Source organism: Bubalus kerabau, chromosome 1 (genome assembly GCF_029407905.1).
Source record: "Bubalus kerabau isolate K-KA32 ecotype Philippines breed swamp buffalo chromosome 1, PCC_UOA_SB_1v2, whole genome shotgun sequence".
NCBI lineage: Eukaryota > Metazoa > Chordata > Mammalia > Artiodactyla > Bovidae > Bubalus > Bubalus kerabau.
Window position 1 is genome coordinate 226,258,616 of NC_073624.1, and position 19,660 is coordinate 226,278,275.

Genomic DNA, 19,660 nt, shown 5'->3' on the forward strand with positions numbered 1-19,660 from the left:
GCAGGTCAGGAAGCAACAGTTAGAACTGGACATGGAACAACAGACTGGTTCCAAATAGGAAAAGGAGTACGTCAAGGCTGTATATTGTCACCCTGTTTATTTAACTTATATGCAGAGTACATCATGAGAAACGCTGGACTGGAAGAAACACAAGCTGGAATCAAGATTGCCGGGAGAAATATCAATCACCTCAGATATGCAGATGACACCACCCTTATGGCAGAAAGTGAAGAGGAACTCAAAAGCCTTTTGATGAAGGTGAAAGTGGAGAGTGAAAAAGTTGGCTTAAAGCTCAACATTCAGAAAACGAAGATCACAGCATCCGGTCCCATCACTTCATGGGAAATAGATGGGGCAACAGTGGAAACAGTGTCAGACTTTATTTTTGGGGGCTCCAAAATCACTGCAGATGGTGACTGCAGCCATGAAATTAAAAGACGCTTACTCCTTGGAAGGAAAGTTATGACCAACCTAGATAGCATATTCAAAAGCAGAGACATTACTTTGCCAACAAAGGTCCGTCTAGTCAAGGCTATGGTTTTTCCTGTGGTCATGTATGGATGTGAGAGTTGGACTGTGAAGAAGGCTGAACGCCAATGAATTGATGCTTTTGAACTGTGGTGTTGGAGAAGACTCTTGAGAGTCCCTTGGACTGCAAGGAGATCCAACCAGTCCATTCTGAAGGAGATCAGCCCTGGGATTTCTTTGGAAGGAATGATGTTCAAGCTGAAACTCCAGTACTTTGGCCACCTCATGAGAAGAGCTGACTCACTGGAAAAGACTCTGATCCTGGGAGGGATTGGGGGCAGGAGGAGAAGGGGACGACAGAGGATGAGACGGCTGGATGGCATCACTGACTCGATGGACGTGAGTCTGAGTGAACTCCGGGAGTTGGTGATGGACAGGGAGGCCTGGCGTGCTGCGATTCATGGGGTCGCAAGGTGTCGGACACGACTGAGCGACTGATCTGATCTGATCTGATTCTCCCCCAAATTCCACTCCCATCCAGACTGCCAGGTAACACTGAGCAGAGTTGCCTATGCTGTACAGTAGGACCTTGCTGGTTATCCATTTTAAATACAGCAGTGTGAATATGGATCCCAAACTCCCCTCTGCCTGGCAACGCTAAGTTCCCATTCATTCAGTCAGGACCTACAAGGCTTTACATGAACTACATCCAATCATTGGTCAACCACCACCACCACCACCAGCACACAAACACCATCAGCTTCATCACCATCTCCCCTGGAAGACCACTCCCCCACCTTTGAAACATATAATTCTCCTTGCTTTTCACTCACACGGTTGACTCTGTTCGGAAATCTTTTCCTTCATATAACTGCATGGCTTGCTCTCCTACCTCCCTTTTGCCACATTGTCACCCTGGCAAACGGAGAAGAGGATGGCACCCCACTCCAGTACTCTTGCCTGGAAAATCCCGTGGAAGGGGGAGCCTGGTGGGCTGCAGTCCATGGGGTCGCGAAGAGTCGGACACGACTGAAGCGACTTAGCAGCAGCAGCAGCACCTTGGCAAAGACACTCTTAATCCTCCTTCCTGATCTGTTCTTGTTTACAGCACTTACCGGCACCTGACATATTTTATGGCATACTTTAAAATGTAGCGCGCACACACGTAAACACCATGAATACAGAAAAGTTTTGTCTATTTTACAAAGAGGGCGCTCAACAACTTGTGTTGGAAGGAGGAATCAATGTTACATACTCTTTCTACAAATCAGCTTTTAGAAACTTTGGTGAAATAACACACGTGACATGAAGTAATCTGTAAAGTTAAAGATGCCAGGGCCTGGCTCATCAGCTAGCACGAAAAGGCAAGTCCCCACAACAGCCAAGCCTTAAACTTGAGAGGCAAGCCCCCCCCCCCCTCCGCCCCTCCCCCTCCCCGCCTTTTCTTTAGAAAATGATTTTTCCTTTCAGGACAGTGGCTACCACATGGAGCACCAACTCTGGAAAGAGCAGACAGACGGGTTCCAAGCCCCAGCCAAGCGAACTTTCTTCCCGCCAAAACTCACCGCCATGGCGCCGCCCAGCAGACTCTGCAAACCCACCACACTGACCTCGCTGATCCCCCCAAAGGAGTGGTTACTATCTTTCCCCTCCCTCTCGGGACTGCCAGGCCTAACACGACACTAAAGCACACACTGCACGCCTGCTGAGGTAATCTCTGGCGCAATAACTACCTCCGGGGGTATATCGTGGCCTTCTGGGAATTGTAGTTCTCAGACCCCTAAAACCCACGTCCTGCAGGCATATACTGACTACATTTCCCAGAGAACAATAGATTACCGGAAGTCTAATCGATAAACCACTCAAAGGGCCGCCGGTAGTGACGTCCTGAACATGTTGCCCTACAAAGCCCTAACTACAAAGCCCATGATGCACTTCGGGCCACTGACTTCCGCGAGCGCGCTATGACTCACGTAGGGTTCCCTGACCTTCAACCTTTTCAACCTACATAGCTGGGTTGGGTGTCTTGTCAGGATGCCAGGAAGCAAAGTGTATTCGTCTTCAGTAACTCAAGTGCTAATTATGACTTGCCATTGTGCACAGATATTTATGACTGTCGGTGGTGGCATTCAAAAGTCCAGAATTTAAACATTTTAAAGGCATTTTTTAACAACCTCCAATTTATTAAAGGAGAGGCTGGAAACCTTCTCCTAGTCCCAGTGCCTGATTGAGATTGTTTCATCTGTGTCACCAACCAAGATGGAGCTGTCTACACTAGACACATGTGGCCATTTAGTTCTTCAATTGCACTAGCCACTTTTCTTGTGCTGGAAAGTCATGTGGCCAGTTGTTATCATATCTGGACAGTTGCAGATACAGAAAATTTCCATCATCAAAGAAAGATCTATTGAAAAAAACCAGATCCAAGGCTTGTACTTTCTGGTTGTCAGATTAGTTACTCTCACATGCTTTCCTTTGTTAATTCAGTAAACAGTCATTAAGCATCTATTGTACAGAGCACTTGGGAGGGGTAGAGAGGTGTGCCCAGGCCAGAAATGTGTCTTCCTAAAGAAATCAGATTGATTATATTCTTTGCAGCCAAAGATGGAGAAGCTCTATACAGTCAGCAAAAACAAACCAGGAGCTGACTGTGGCTCAGATCATGAACACCTTATTACCAAATTCAGACTGAAATTGAGGAAAGTAGGGAAAACCACTACACCATTCAGGTATGACCTAAATCAAATCCCTTATGATTATACAGTGGAAGTGAGAAATACATTTAAGGGCCTAAATCTGATACAGTGCCTGATGAACTATGGACTGAGGTTCGTGACATTGTACAGGAGACAGGGATCAAGACCATCCCCATGGAAAAGAAATGCAAAAGAGCAAAATGGCTGTCTGGGGAGGCCTTACAAATAGCTGTGAAGAGAAGCGAAAAGCACAGGAGAAAAGGAAAGATATAAGCATCTGAATGCAGAGTTCCAAAGAATAGCAAGAAGAGATAAGAAAGCCTTCCTCAGCGATCAATGCAAAGAAATAGAGGAAAACAACAGAATGGGAAAGACTAGAGATCTCTTCAAGAAAATCAGAGATACCAAGGGAATATTTCATGCAAAGATGGGCTAGATAAAGGACAGAAATGGTATGGACCTAACAGAAGCAGAAGATATTAAGAAGAGGTGGCAAGAATACAGAGAAGAATTGTACAAAAAAGATCTTCACGACCCAGATGATCACGATAGTGTGATCACTCATCTAGAGCCAGACATCGTGAAATGTGAAGTCAAGTGGGTGTTAGAAAGCATCACTACAAACAAAGCTAGTAGAGGTGATGGAATTCCAGTTGAGCTATTCCAAATCCTGAAAGATGATGCTGTGAAAGTGCTGCACTCAATATGCCAGCAAATTTGGAAAACTCAGCAGTGGCCACAGGACTGGAAAAGGTCACTTTTCATTCCAATCCCAAAGAAAGGAAGTGCCAGAGAATGCTCAAACTACCACACAATTGCACTCATCTCACACGCTAGTAAAGTAATGCTCAAAATTCTCCAACCCAGGCTTCAGCAATACGTGAACCGTGAACTTCCAGATGTTCAAGCTGGTTTTAGAAAAGGCAAAGGAACCAGAGATCAAATTGCCAACATCCGCTGGATCATGGAAAAAGCAAGAGAGTTCCAGAAAAACATCTATTTCTGCTTTATTGACTATGCCAAAGCCTTTGACTGTGTGGATCACAATAAACTGTGGACAATTCTGAAAGAGATGGGAATACCAGACCACCTGACCTGCCTCTTGAGAAATCTGTACGCAGGTCAGGAAGCAACAGTTAGAACTGGACATGGAACAACAGACTGGTTCCAAATAGGAAAAGGAGTACGTCAAGGCTGTATATTGTCACCCTGCTTATTTAACTTATATGCAGAGTACATCATGAGAAACGCTGGACTGGAAGAAACACAAGCTGGAATCAAGATTGCCGGGAGAAATATCAATCACCTCAGATATGCAGATGACACCACCCTTATGGCAGAAAGTGAAGAGGAACTCAAAAGCCTTTTGATGAAGGTGAAAGTGGAGAGTGAAAAAGTTGGCTTAAAGCTCAACATTCAGAAAACAAAGATCATGGCATCTGGTCCTATCACTTCATGGGAAATAGATGGGGAAACAGTGGAAACAGTGTCAGTCTTTATTTTTCTGGGCTCCAAAATCACTGCAGATGGTGACTGCAGCCATGAAATTAAAAGACGCTTACTCCTTGGAAGGAAAGTTATGACCAACCTAGATAGCATATTCAAAAGCAGAGACATTACTTTGCCAACAAAGGGTCCGTCTAGTCAAGGCTATGGTTTTTCCTGTGGTCATGTATGGATGTGAGAGTTGGACTGTGAAGAAGGCTGAGCGCCAAAGAATTGATGCTTTTGAACTGTGGTGATGGAGAAGACTCTTGAGAGTCCCTTGGACTGCAAGGAGATCCAACCAGTCCATTCTGAAAGAAATCAGCCCTGGGATTTCTTTGGAGGGAATGATGCTGAAGCTTAAACTCCCGTACTTTGGCCATCTCATGCGAAGAGTTGACTCATTGGAAAAGACCCTGATGCTGGGAGGGATTGAGGGCAGGAGGAGAAGCGGACAACAGAGGATGAGACGGCTGGATGGCATCACTGACTTGATGGACGTGAGTCTGAGTGAACTCTGGGAGTTTGTGATGGACAGGGAGGCCTGGCGTGCTGCGATTCATGGGGTCGCAAAGGGTCGGACATGACTGAGCGACTTAAGTGAACTGAAAAGAATAACAGGAAAGAAAATTAATAAAATTTTTAACAAAAATAAAATTTAAATTGTATATGTATAATGTACATTATATTTACACCGTTCAACAACTAGTTTTGAAATATAAATTTAATGATGGCATAACACAATGCCTGGAGCATGGTATGGGCTCAATGAGAATTCAGTGGCTGAAGAAGTTAAAGAAGGAAACTTAGGTTATAGAGAACCAAGAAGGAACCTTAGGTTATAGAGAACTTACCGGTGGTTCCCTTGCTTCTGTACTCTCACACACAAAAATACTCCCCTTTATCCTCCACCTTTAGCTACTAACCATTTAGACATCACTTCTTGACAGCCCAAGTCTGGGTTAAATGTCCCTTTCTTGATGTTCCCCAAAGCAGCTCATTCCTGCCCTCCCTTGTGAAAGTTGTCTCACCAAATTTTAATAGTTTGTTGACCTATCACTAGACATAAGCTCCATGACAGCAGAAGCTGCCTAGCATAGTGTCTGGCACATAGCAGGTGTCTTACAAACATTTACTGAATGAATGAAAGACAGGATCCTCATCCTCCACAGCTCTTATAACTATGGTTAGGCTTTCCTGTTCCAATTCTGCCCTAACCAGTACTGTTTGTCATCTTTGATTCATCGGCTTCCAGTCCACATTGTTCATACAACAAATATTTATTAATCATCTCCTATGAACATGACATAGAGGTAGGATATAGTAAGGAGAAAGACATGGCCCCTGCCTTCATGGAGCTTACAGTCTAAAGGGTGAGAACTATTAAAGAAGAAAATAAATAAGTAATTGTGTGATAGAAAATTGTGAAAATTATGGAAAACCTACCTCCATGTATCCAACTGCATCCTTGTTAACTTTCTTATTTAAGTGATATTTTTTCAAGAGTCATTGGTTTTCATTCATTCAACAAAAAATTAATTCGTTTATACTATAACCAATGCACTGTCCTAGATGCTGGAGATACAACACTTGAACAAGACAGGCGCTGTCACCTCTTTCTAGTGGAAGAGGCAAACACTGAAGCAATGGGAGGCCATGGAAGTAAGTGTTTTAAGTGAGGAAGGGGCATGGTCCTATTTGTGTTTCATAAAGATCTGTCTGAAGAAGGGTTGAAAGGAATAAAAAGTGGAAGCAGAAGGCTGTTGCAATTGTCCAGGTGAGAGGTGATAGTAGTTCAGACTATAGTGGTGACAATCAAGGTGGAGAAAAGTAAACAGAGTCCAGAAATATCTAGAAAATGAAAATTGCCACAACTTGATAATATGGCTTTTTGAATGGGAAGTGTTCATTCTTTGAGTTTCCCAAGTGGCACAGGGGTAAAGAATTTGCCTACCAATGGAGGAGATGCAAGAGAAGCTAGTTCAATCCCTGGGTTGGGAAGATCCCCTGGAGAAGGAGATGACAACCCACTCCAGTATTCTTGCCTGGAAAATTCCATGGACAGAGGAACCTGGTGGGCTACAGTCCATGGGGGTCACAGAGTCAGACATAGTCTGAGTGCGCGCGCGCGTGCACACACACACACAACACACACACACATCCATTCTTTGTTCTGCTATGTGGAATACCCTCTCTAGATAAATGAAATTAGAAAGGTAGCAGAGTGGTTAAGAGCTCAGGCTGTGAATCAAACCAAGTTCATCATTTATTAGCTGGGTGACCTCAGGCAGTTCAATTAACCACTCTGGTTTAAAGGTAATAATAGTAAGCACCTCATAGGATTGCTATGAAGATTAAAGAAATAATATGTATATAGATATAAACCCTGTGTGTGTGTGTGTGTATATATATATATATATATATATATATGCCCAGCATATAGTAAACACTTTAAAATATCAGATATTTTTATTATTATTTTAGGAAAATTGGTCTATAAACACTAATCTGATTAAAATAGAAAAAGGTTGCCTGCAGCCTATGATAAATCTCTTTTCTAGCCTGACTGAGCTAGTTATCACCATATAATTGTGTGGTATACCTTCACCAACTGTCAGATCATTTGCACTCATTCTTTAAAATTCCACAACAGAGCTCATTTCATTTTGTTTTGTTTTCCAAATCCATCCCACTGGTCATTCTACTGGATTCAATTGAGTCAGCATTTCTAAATTGAGATCCATAAAACTATAATTAATTTTGGCTTGTCTCTGAGTCCCTTTATATTTGTTTTTCATGCTTATTTACCTAACTTCCCAACCTTTATATGACACGGGCCAAGGAAGGAATTGTGGGCATTTATTTTCACACTTCTGTCTCACAAATGTGGCATGCAATAAATATGGTTGTCACTTCCCTACCCTATTAGACACCTTTTTTTTCCCTTTAGGCTATTTAATATATTTATTTATTTGGGCATTATCTGATGTCCTGTGGGATCTCAGTTCTGCCACCAGGGATCAAACCCACATCCCCGGCATTGGGAGAGCTAAGTCTTAGCCACTGGACTGTTAAGGAAGTCCCTCATCCTTTGTTTTTAAATGATTTTGTTTTCCGACATTAGTGTTCTGCCTTTACTTTTATGTTTCCTGAATGATGGACAGATTATTTTTTATAGTCTAGGTGATTAATATAAAGAGAAGGAAAGATTCTCTAGGATTTATGGACTTTAGCTGATCCCGGGGTTGCACTGTGTCCAATTTCCAACAGTCAATGGGCAACAGAAAAAGTGTATGTATGTGTATGGTGCTCACAAGCTTTTGAGTAAGACGTCTAGGTCTGACTTGGAGCTTTGTCCTGTGCTAGCTCCGCTCCTTCAACCCTGGGACTCCAGGTCCTCACATGTGTGTGTGTAATGATAGAACCTACTTCCTAGGCTTGCTGTGAAACTAAAATGACCTATATCGAAGAAGGTGATTAGTGTGGTTTATGATCTAAGTGCTCAAGAAAGATTAAAGAGAAAGAAAAGTGGTTGACTGGAAGCCAGTTTGATCACTGTCATGGTCTGAATGTTTGGGTCCTCACAAAATTCATATGTTGAAATCTGAATGCTCAATGTGATAGTATTAAGATTTATGAGGTGCTTAGGTTAGAAGGATGAAGCCCTTTTGAAGGGATTAATGTGCTTATATGTGATTCCCAGGTGGCACTGGTAGTAAAGAACCTGCCTGCCAATGTAGGAGACAGAAGAGACATGGGTTTGATCCCCGGGGTCTGGAAGATTCCCCTGGAGAAGTAAATGGCAACCCACTCCAGTATTCTTGCCTGGAGAATCTCATGGACAGAGGAGCCTGAAGGGCTACAGTCCATGGCGTCACAAACAGCAGGACACGACTGAAGCGACTTAGCATGCACGCATGCAATGCTCTTATACAGGAGAGCCCACAAGCTCCCTACCCTCTTCCACATTGTGACGATACAAACAGAAGTGTTCTACATGGAAGAGGGCCCTCACCTGGCCATGCTGGCACCCTGCCCTCAGGCTTTCAGTCTTCCGAACCGTGAGAAATTTTCTGCTGTTTATAGGCCTCCCAATCTATGGTATTTGGTTATAACAGCCCAAATGAACTAAGATAGTCATTCAGTTAAATGGAATTCTGAATCTGACATGAGCTAGGAACAACTAGCCATATTAATTAAGAAGACAAATGTAACCAAATTAGAGAAGTTGCACTTTCAGGTACCAAAGTTTTGAGAAGCCCCTGTTGCCTAGATTTCTCCTAAAGCAGTGATACTTGTAATTCTTAGGACTTGGAAGTCACTCATTCATGTCATCCCACTGCAGACTCAGGATCCACATGCCTCAGCCTGTTCTTGTCAACATTCCACAGAGCATTGCCAGGGTGTCACAGGGTCATATGGGAAATGTGACACCTGAGTCATCAAAACATTGCCTGTGATTCCTAAATAACCTGCCTATCCAAACTGCTACCAGCATTTCCATCACCATGGTGGAGCAGTCCACGGGCCTCCAGAAATAGAAGGAATGGGATTTCCCAGGTGGTCCAGGGGTTAAGAATCTGCCTGGCAGCACAGGGGACGCGGATTCGATCCCTGGTCTCGGAAGATCCCACATACCTCGGGGCAACTAAGTGGGTGGGCCACAACCACTGAAGCTTGCATGCCTAGAGTCCATACTCCACGAGAGAAGTACCACAATGAGAAGCCTGAGCACCACAGCTGGAGAAAGCCCATGCACAGCGACAGAGACCCAGGGCAGCCACACATACATGCATACATGAAATAGAAGGAAAGAGGGAAGGATAGACAGATGGAAAAGAAGAAAGAAAGGGAGAAGGAAAAAACGAACAAGTAAAGACAGCCAATCACTTATTACACAGTTTCAAATTTCAGTGACTATATTTTTAAAATTTAGCTTGTGCATTTACTACATTTGGGATTCCTATTTTTACAGTATCAGTGAAATCAGACTGGTCTAAATATACTACTGGAGTGAGTTGCCATGTCCTTCTCCATGGGACCCAAGGATCAAACCCAGATCTCTCGAATTGCAAGCAAATTCTATATGTTTGAGCTACCTGGGAAGCCCTAAGTTCAAATATGTAAATTAGGAGCACAATCATGGTCTTACCTTTTTTCCCTAGTAATTGGCCAGGCCCCCATTTTCCATGTAGCCAGAAGTCAGTATCTTCCTCTAGATGCCATTCGAGGTAGCGTCTGAAAATGTGGGCTCTAATGCCAGGTTGCCTGACTTTGAATCAAGCACATCCCCATTCCAAATTTGCTGTACGACCTTGGGCAAATCACTTGATCTGCCTAAGCCCATAACATAGCAACAATAATAGTACTTACCTGCTGCTGCTGCTGCTGCTGCTGCTAAGTCGCTTCAGTCGTGTCCGACACTGTGCGACCCCAGAGACAGCAGCCCACCAGGCTGCCCCGTCCCTGGGATTCTCCAGGCAAGAACACTGGAGTGGGTAGCCATTTCCTTCTCCAATGCATGAAAGTGAAAAGTGAAAGTGAAGTCGCTCAGTCGTGTCCGACTCTTAGCGACCTCATGGACTGCAGCCTACCAGGCTCCTCCGTCCATGGGATTTTCCAGGCAAGAGTACTGGGGTGGGGTGCCATTGCCTTCTCCGAGTACTTACCTAGCAATATTGTTTTCATGATTATATTAGTTATTCATTAATATTTATTGCACATCTATTATATACCAGGTTTTGTTTTCAGCACTAAAGATATAATGCAAACAAGGAAGACAAAATCCTTGACCTCATGAAAATTCTAGTTAGGATGAGGTAAAGAAAATAAACTCATGAAAAAGTTTCAGACCATGAAAAATGCTATGAAAATAAAACAGGATTATGTAGCAGAGAATAACTATAACACTAATAATAATAACACTAAGAGAAATGTAGTGTTAATTTAGATGGATGGTCAGAGAAAGTCTTCCTAAGGAGGTGATATTTGAGCTGACAAGAAAAAGTCAACCATAAAAAGATGTGTGGAGGAACTTCCTTGGTGGTCCACTGGTTAAGAATCCACCTTGAATGCAGGGGACAGAAGTTTGATTCCTGGTCCAGGAACTAAGATCCCAGATCCCTGGTTGGGGAACTAAGATCCCACAGGCCACAGGACAGCTAAGCACTTGCGCCACAACTACTGATCCCATGTGACACAGCAAGAGAGTCCACGCACCTCAACAAAAATCCCTCATGTTGAAACTAAAACCTAACAGCCAAAAAAAAAAACAAGATGTGTGGAAAAGAGTTCCAGACACGGCTTCCCAGGAGGGTCAGCAGTAAAGAAACTGCCTGCCAATACAGGAGACGAAGGAGATGTGGGTTCAATCCCTGGGTCAGGGGGATCTCCTGCAGGAGGGAATGGCAACCCACTCCAGTATTCTTGCCTGAAAAATCCTATGGACAGAAGAGCCTGGCCTGCTACAGTCCATAGGGTCACAAAGAGTCAGGCACAGCTGAGCACACACACATGTCATGTCAATTACATCTCAATAAAACTGGGAAAAAAAAATTTTTTTAAGTTCCAGGCAAAAGGGCCAGCAAATACAAAGGCCCTGAGGTAAGAAGGAGCTTGAAATGTTTGAGAAACCTAAGATGCTTTGTCCTCACATCTCTCTTCTCAAGCATCCAGCACCCCTTCCTCACATTCAACTGATGCTTCCTTCCTAATTCACTGAAAACATAGAAGCAAACTGTAAAGAACTCCCATGAGTTCCTTTTACTACATCTACCATTATACCTCCGCCCCTTATCATGAGCTCTATTTTCTACTTATCATGAATAATTGGGGCTCCTATTAAGATCTAAACTCCATTTGTACACTAAATCTCATTGTCTTTTCCTACTAAGAGATTTTATTCCCGCAGTTGCCCACTTCACCTTCCACATCATCAAATTTTCTTTCCCTACTAGATCACACCCATCTACCTTCATACATTTCTAACCTAACACAAGCAAAAGAAAAACAGAACAAAATATAAACAAATCCTCCCTATCCCATCATATCTTTTGATACCCTCATTGTTCTACTCCCCTTTACAATAAAACTCTTCAAGAGAACTGTCATACTATCTCCAATTCCTCTCTTCTCTTTCTCTCCCAAACTCTTTCCAATTGTGTGTTCACCTCCTCCATTCCATGGAATTGTTCAGATCACCAATAACCTCCTCATTCATATTGCCAAATCTGATGGTCAATTCTATGTCCTCATCCTACCTGATGGAGAAGGAAATGGCCACCCACTCCAGTATTCTTATCTGGGATATCCCATGGACAGAGGAGCCTGGTGGGCTACAGTCCATGGAGTCACAAAAGAGTCAGCCTCTACTTAGCAACTAAACAACAACAACAACATCTTACTTGATGCAAGAACTACATGACATAGTTGAAAACTCCATCTTTCCTGAGGCACATTTCTTGTTTCTCTGTTCTCCTCCTTCATCGCTGGCCAAGTCTTCTCAATTTACTGCATATTAGTCCCTTTCCTTGTAAATAGGAGTATGCCCTAATGGCCTTTCTTTCTAGATACACTAAATTCCTAGATGATCTTTTCCAGGCCCATGATTTTCAACACACTTTACGATGTTGATGGATCCACAGTTTTAAACACCAGGCCCAATCTCTCATGAACTTCAGTCTCTTAGACTCAACTGTCTACTTGGTGTTTCCGCTTGGATTTTTTTCCCCACACTCTGCATCTTGTAGGATCTCAGTCCCTTAGCCAGGGACTGAACTCAGGCCATGGCAGTGAAAGCCCAGAACCTAACCACCAAGTCACCAGGGAACTCCCTCCACATGGGTTTTTATATTATGTGTCTTGCCTAAGCTGCTGCTGCTGCTGCTAAGTCACTTCAGTCGTGTCTGACTCTGTGCGACCCCATAGACAGCAGCCCAACAGGCTCCCCCATCCCTGGGATTCTCCAGGCAAGAACACTGGAGTGGGTTGCCATTTCCCTCTCCAATGCATGAAAGTGAAAAGTGAAAGTGAAGTTGCTCAGTCATGTTTGACTCTTAGCGACTCCGTGGACTGCAACCCACCAGGCTCCTCCATCCATGAGATTTTCCAGGCAAGAGTACTGGAGTCGGGTGCCATTGAAATTAACCCAAATTCAGGGGCTTAAAACGACTTTTTTTTTTTTTTTGAACTTTTGGTCATGCTGCATGGCTTGCAGGGTCTTAGTTCCCCTACCAGGGATCAAACCCATACCCTCAGCAGTGAAAGTGTAGAGTCCTAACCACTGAACTGCCAGGGAATTCCCAACAATAACCATTTATTATCACTCACAGTTTCTGTGGGTCAGAAGTTTGGAAGCAGGTTGACCAAATGGTTCTGGTTTGGGGGCTTTCATGAAAATGCAGTCACATGCTGACCAGGGCTGTGGTTGTCTGAAGGTGTGACTGGGACTGGAAGATCTACTTCTACCATGGCTCACTCACAAGGCTAGAAAGTTAGTCCTGGCTGTTGGTAAGAAGTCTCAGTTCCTCTCAATCTGGGCCTCTCCGAAGGGTTGATTGAGTGCTTTGGACATGTGACTGGCTTTCCCCAGAACAAGAGGTCCAAAATAGGAGCTAGGATAATACCTCTTATCCTAGACTTAGATGTAAAGGACTGTCATTTCAATCTATGCTGTTGATCATACAGAGAAGCCCTGATCCAGTGTGGGAGCAAAGGACACATGAGCGTGATCCTTACAAGTTGAGGATCATTGGCAGCCATCTTGGAGAATGGCCACCACCATGTCTAATGTCTAAGACAATGTCTAATTCACGCCCCAAACTGAATTCATGATCTACCAGCCATTCTCTAAATCTGCTCCTCCTTCCTTTTCCCCACCTCAGGCCAAGCACCTTGGTTTTATCCTTGACTTCTCTTTGTGTTTCACACCAACAGTTATTCTGTCAGTAAAACTCCTTGACTCTACCTTTAAGATACATCCAGAATTTAACTTCTTACTATCTCTTTCAGTGCTAGTCTGGTCCAAACCAACATCATCTCTCACTTGGATTATTCCTTCCTAACTGGTTTCCCTTCCTTCACTTGTGTCCGCTCCAGTCTGATAACCATGAGGAAGCCATAGCCATAATCATAGCTAGTGTTTAAAAATAAAACACTAAATCTTATAATTTGATTCCTCTGTTTAAAACCTTCAGTGTCTTGCAGTCTCACTCAGAATAAAAATTCAAAGTTCTTACCATGACCAACAAATGATCTGGCTTCTTACTACCCCTTTAATCTCTTCAACCATTATTTCCTTTTTGGTTCATCCCATTGCTTTCCTCCTTTCCTCAAACTGTCAGACCACTGCTTTCAGATCACTGCTCAGTCCTTTTAACTGCCCCATCACTCTCTTGCCCCTCACTTTGCTTTATTTCTTTATAGAATGTATCCGGCTATATGATATAGTTGTTTACTTGCCACCATTCTCCTGATGCTAAAACAGATCTCCAGGACAATGCATATTTTCTTCACTGAACCAAGGCCTATTACAGCGCTTTGCCTACAATAGGTTGTCAATCAATATTTCTTGGAAGAAAGTAAGGCCAAATCCAGGAACCAAAAGAGGCTAATATATGCAAAGTTGGTTGGCAGAGTACCTAGCACACAAGGAGTATGAGTTATTATTACTTGCTGTGTCCAAATCCCAAAGGGCTTCTTCAACCCAAGGAAGAGAGGGCAGTTGTCTTCCAATATCAGAGAGATAACCAGAGGGAATTAGAGTCTGATCAGTCTATTGTTGCTATTTCCTGCTTGAAAAAATAAAGTCACTATTATTGCAGTAATGCTTCCCATATTTTTCCTGGATGTTTTTCTAATCTGCAAGGAAGGATGGCAGACTGAGGCCCCTATGAAACTCTTGGAGAATAGCACGTGAACTAATTCTGGTCCACACATCCAGAGATGCCACTTTCAACCTTTCCTCCCTGTTGACATGGCTCTCTCCATGTGAAGCAACTTTTTAAAAAATTGAGATAATTGTAGTATCATAAGCAGTTGTAAGAAATAATGCAGAGAGAACTTTTGCACACTTGTCCTAATTGCCCTCGATGGTAACATTTGCAAAACTATGGTATATCATAATCAGGATATTGATATTGACACATTTTATATGTAATCATTTGTGTACATCTGTGTGTGTGTGTGTGTGTGTGTGCAAAATTCTTTACAGCATTATCATACCTGTAGTTCCCTGTACCCATCCTGGCAGTCAAGATACAGAGCAGTTCCAGCTCCACAAGGATCCCTCATGTTGCCTTTTTAAAACCACACTTATGGGACTTCCTTGGTGGCCCAGTGGCTAAGATGCTACACTCCCAATGCAGGGGACCTCGGGTCAATCCCTGGTTGGGGAACTAGATCCCACATGCTGCAACTAAGACCCAGCACAGCCAAATAAATAAATAAAATTAAATATTAAAAAAAATATTAAAATCACACCCATGGGGCTAATCTGGTAGTTCAATGGTTAAGAATCTGTCTACCAATGCAGAGGATATGGGTTTGATCCCTGGTTGGGGAATTTAGATCCCATACGTCACAGGCAACTAAGCCAGTGCCCCACAACTACTGAGCCTGCACACCCTAGAGCTTGTGTTCTGCAACAAGAGAAGCCATGGCAGTGGGAAGCCCACAGACCTCAGCTAGAGAGTTGCCTCCGCTCTCGGCCCGGATGCAGCAATGACAACCCAGTGCAGCCAAAAATTAATTCATTAATCTAAAAACTCATAGCCACTTTTCCTTCACACCCCCATCTCTGTCCTCTGTTATATAAATGGAACCACACAATATGTAACCTCTGGGGATTGGTTACATATTGTACTGCATTTTTTTCCTCATTCAGCATAATTCATCCAAATTGTCGCATGTATTAACAGTTCCTTCCTTGCTGGAGGGAAGCGTGGAGTCCCATTCCATGGTATGTTATATCATAGAGTTTAACCATTCACCTGTTTAAGGTCACCTGAACTGATTCTTGTTTGGGGCTATTATAAATAAAGCTGCTCTAAACATTTGAGTACAGGTTTTTCAGCGTAAACAGAAGTTTCCATTTCTCTGGGATAAATGCCCAGAAGTGTAATTGTTGGGTCATATGGCAGTTGCATGTTTAGTTTTTAGAGAAAATACCAAAGTGTTTTTCTAAGTAGCCATACCATTTTACATTATATCAGCAAAGTATGAATGATCCGGTTTCTCTGCATCCTTATTGGCATTCAGCATTGCCAGGTTTTATATATATATATATATATATATATATATATTTATATATTAACCAATCTTACAGGTATTTAGAGAGAAGCAACTTTCTAAAAAAAAAAACAAAAACAAAAAACAAAACCTTTTAACATAGTTCTCTTAGGAAAACAATCTACATTTCCATTACCAAGAGGCTATTCTGATTGACTGGCAATTTGGCTGCCCATTCACCTGGACTTTGTATAAGGAAGATTCGAAAGACTTTTATTAAAGCAACTTTTCTCTGAGCCAGATGGGCTGCTGCAGGGGACCTAAACTTAGGAGAGACTGACATTTTGATGGGTGTGCTGTTCAATTAGCTGATTATTTACAAATATACTGACATGAGAGGGTCTGTTAGTAAGCATGAGCTTCCTAGTTTGAAATTCCACCAAAGTTTAATTTAACGGTTAGCGGCATGTAAAGGAAGTCTATTATCATTGTAAATGTCACAAAGAAAATTCAAAGATGACCCTCCACTTCTCTTATTGCCATCTGGGACATTCTCATAGGTTGGAGAATAAGGACCAATCCCCCTTCCCCAGACGTCCTGCCCCAAAGTAGGCACAACACAGTCTGATTTTGCAAAGCCTGTCTATCCCTGACAACGCTTGTGCGAAATCACCCACTGACAGCTCTTCCTGGTAGAGAAAGAACACACAGTTGCCCTCAAGCCTAGGAAGAGAACTTGGTCAGAATAAGCATGTCTTTTCTTCTTGTAGTCACTCCCTTTTCAACGTCCCATGTTAATAATCTCTTTTTTCCTTTGATTTCTTGCTTTCTCCTCTGTGCAAATAAACTGAGAGAAAAGTCAATATTTGTTAAGTATTCATGTTAACATCCACCTTAACTAAGGAAAGAACATTTATTTGAAATCAGTTTCACTCTGTATTATCCAAGAGCAGTGCCTAAGATATGGTAATGGGTTCAATATGTATTTGCTGAATGAACCTCATATTTCAGTGTTTGCCAGTGAGGTGATTAAGTGAAGGTTACAGGTGTGGGCTTTGGAGTCTAACACACATGGTCAAGGCTGGGCCTCTTCACTCCAGCTTCATGACCTTTCTGGGATGCAATTTTCTTGACTATGAATATTGTTTACTATACAGAGGTACTCTGAGCCAGATAGGCAACAATACACTGAGATATTTAGCATGGGGCCAGCATAGGGTAAGTATTCAACAACCTTGGGTTTGGTTATTATTTCCAATGCCTCAATATCAGACCACCAGAATCTGAGCTCCCAAAAGGCAGTGAATGGATGCTGCTGCTGCTGCTGCTAAGTCACTTCAGTCCTGTCCGACTCTGTGCGACCCCATAGACGGCAGCCCACCAGGCTCTGCCGTCCCTGGGATTCTCCAGGCAAGAACACTGGAGTGAGTTGTCATTTCCTTCTCCAATGCATGAAAGTGAAAAGTGAAAGTGAAGTCGCTCAGTCGTGTCCGACTCTTCACAACCCCATGGACTGCAGCCTACGAGGCTCCTCCATCCATGGGATTTTCCAGGCAAGAGTACTGGAGTGGCTTGCCATTGCCTTCTCCAGTGAATGGATATAACTCTTCAAACTTATGTTTCTGCCCCAGCCCAGCACACAGAATCTGGTACCTTGCACAGCGCTTAATATAGGTTATGTTGAAATAGTACATATGTGTATGCACTGTCTTCAGGGTAGCCCAATAACTGAATGACTGAAATCAGTACCTCATTCATTCATGGACTTCAGATGAGTCAGTTCTATGCATACAACAAATAAAGTACAAGGAAAATTCTGGACCATGGCTACAGACCAAATCTGAACCAACTATCTAGGAAATGGAGTGAGCGAGGCTTGAGAGTGGGATTCATCATATTGTATTCCACTTCTGGAAAAGCGACTCTTCCATAGGTGCCACTTTCTCAAGATATGGTTTGGAGTTTCACATCTACATTCAAATACTGAGCTTATATATACCCATCGATGCTATCCTACTCAGTTTAGAGAAGTAATGACATCATAACTTGAAAAAATAGGGAAAAGGAAAAAACTATCCATGGTCCGCAAACCCAAATATGACTATCGTAATCATATCTGTTTTACTCCCTGTAATAGTCTTGATTAAATGATGCCCTCGGCCACTAGAAAGCCAGTATCTCGGCACCCTCACCTCTGAAGTAAGGCTTGAAAATTTGTTCTATAAATATTACATTTGAAAAGTACTTTGAAATTCTGGCAGCAGAGTGATTTATTGTGAAAAAGGCATTTCCTATTCCATATCAATCATGCTATCAAGTTCTTGCCTAGCTGCAGGCCTAAGCAAATCACTTTTACATTTCTCTTTTTAAAATATCTATCATTTGTGGGTAGTACTTCATCTCTGCAGGGGAAAGAAGTGAAGGGAAAATGAGGATAAGGATAAAGCAAGAAGAGGAGGAGAGAGAGAAGAAAAGGCAACAGCTGAATGTGTCAAAGCTCTGGGCTTGCTGTTAGAAGATCCAGATGTTACTTCGTCTCTGTGGACTTGACTCAGCTGCAGAGCTGGGGAGGAGATAACAGTGAAGGAAGTTCACTAGGTAATTTCTAAGTGTGTTTCGCTTTTACTTTTACCTATTATTTTGCTATGTAAGGGGTCCGGGCTTCCCAGGTGCATGTGGCGTGCTTCACTTGTGTCTGACTGTTTGCAATCCCATGGACTGTAGCCTGCCAGGGGATTTCCCAGGCAAGAATACTGAAATTTTCTGTGATTGTGATTTTCATCCTGTCTGCCCTCTGACAGATCAGGATAAAAACATCTACTTCTGCTTTATTGACTATGCCAAAGCCCTTGACTATGTGGATCACCACAAACTGGAAAATTCTTAAAAAGAGATGGGAATACCAGACCACCTTACCTGCCTCCTGAGAAATCTGTATGCAGGCAACAGTTAGAACTGGACATGGAACAACAGACTGGTTCCAAATTGGGAAAGGAGTACCTCAAGGCTGTATATTGTCATCCTGCTTATGTAATTTACATGCAGCGTACAACATGAGAAATGCAGGGCTGGATGAAGCACAAGCTGGAATCAAGACTGCCGGAAGAAGTATCAATAACCTCAGATATACAGATGACATCACCCTTATGGCAGAAAGCGAAGAACTAAAGAGCCTTTTGATGAAAGTCAAAGAGGAGAGTGAAAAAGTCGGCTTAAAACTCAACATTCAGAAAACTAAGATCATGGCATCCGGTCCCATCACTTCATGGCAAATAGATGGGGAAACAGTGAGAGATTTTATTTTTGTGGGCTCCAAAATCACTGCAGATGGTGACTGCAGCCATGAAATTAAAAGACACTTGCACCTTAGAAAAAAAGCTGTGACCAACATAGACAGCATATTAAAAAGCATAGACATTACTTTGCCAACAAAGGTCTGTCTAGTCAAAGCTGTGGTTTTTCCAGAAGTCATGTATGGATGTGAGAATTGGACTATAAAGAAACCTGAGCACCAAAGAACTGATGCTTTTGAACTGTGGTGTTGGAAAAGAGTCTTGAGAGTCCCTTGGACTGCGTGGAGATCCAACCAGTCTATCCTAAAGAAAGTCAGTCCTGAATATTCACTGGCAGGACTGATGCTGAAGCTGAAACTCCGTTACTTTGGCCACCTGATGCGAAGAACTGACTCACTAGAAAAGACCCTGACGCTGGGAATAATTGAACGCGAGAGAAAGGGACCATAGAAGATGAGATGGTTGGATGGTATCACCTACTAGATGGACATG

At 42.8% G+C, this 19,660-nt stretch overlaps 1 protein-coding gene across 2 annotated transcripts in view; it reads right to left on the reverse strand.

The window, feature by feature from the left end:
• The window catches only part of LARS1 (leucyl-tRNA synthetase 1), a 68,887-nt gene extending 66,678 nt beyond the window's left edge, over positions 1-2,209 (reverse strand). Inside the window, exon 1 of one of the 2 annotated variants that reach the window (XM_055557117.1) lies at positions 2,034-2,206. In XM_055557117.1, the coding sequence (XP_055413092.1) occupies positions 2,034-2,039 (6 nt within the window). In that variant the 5' untranslated portion in view covers positions 2,040-2,206. Of the gene's footprint in view, positions 1-2,033 lie in introns of both variants that reach the window. The other variant, XM_055557125.1, reaches the window with a different exon arrangement.
• Between the last annotated feature and the right edge of the window lie 17,451 nt (positions 2,210-19,660).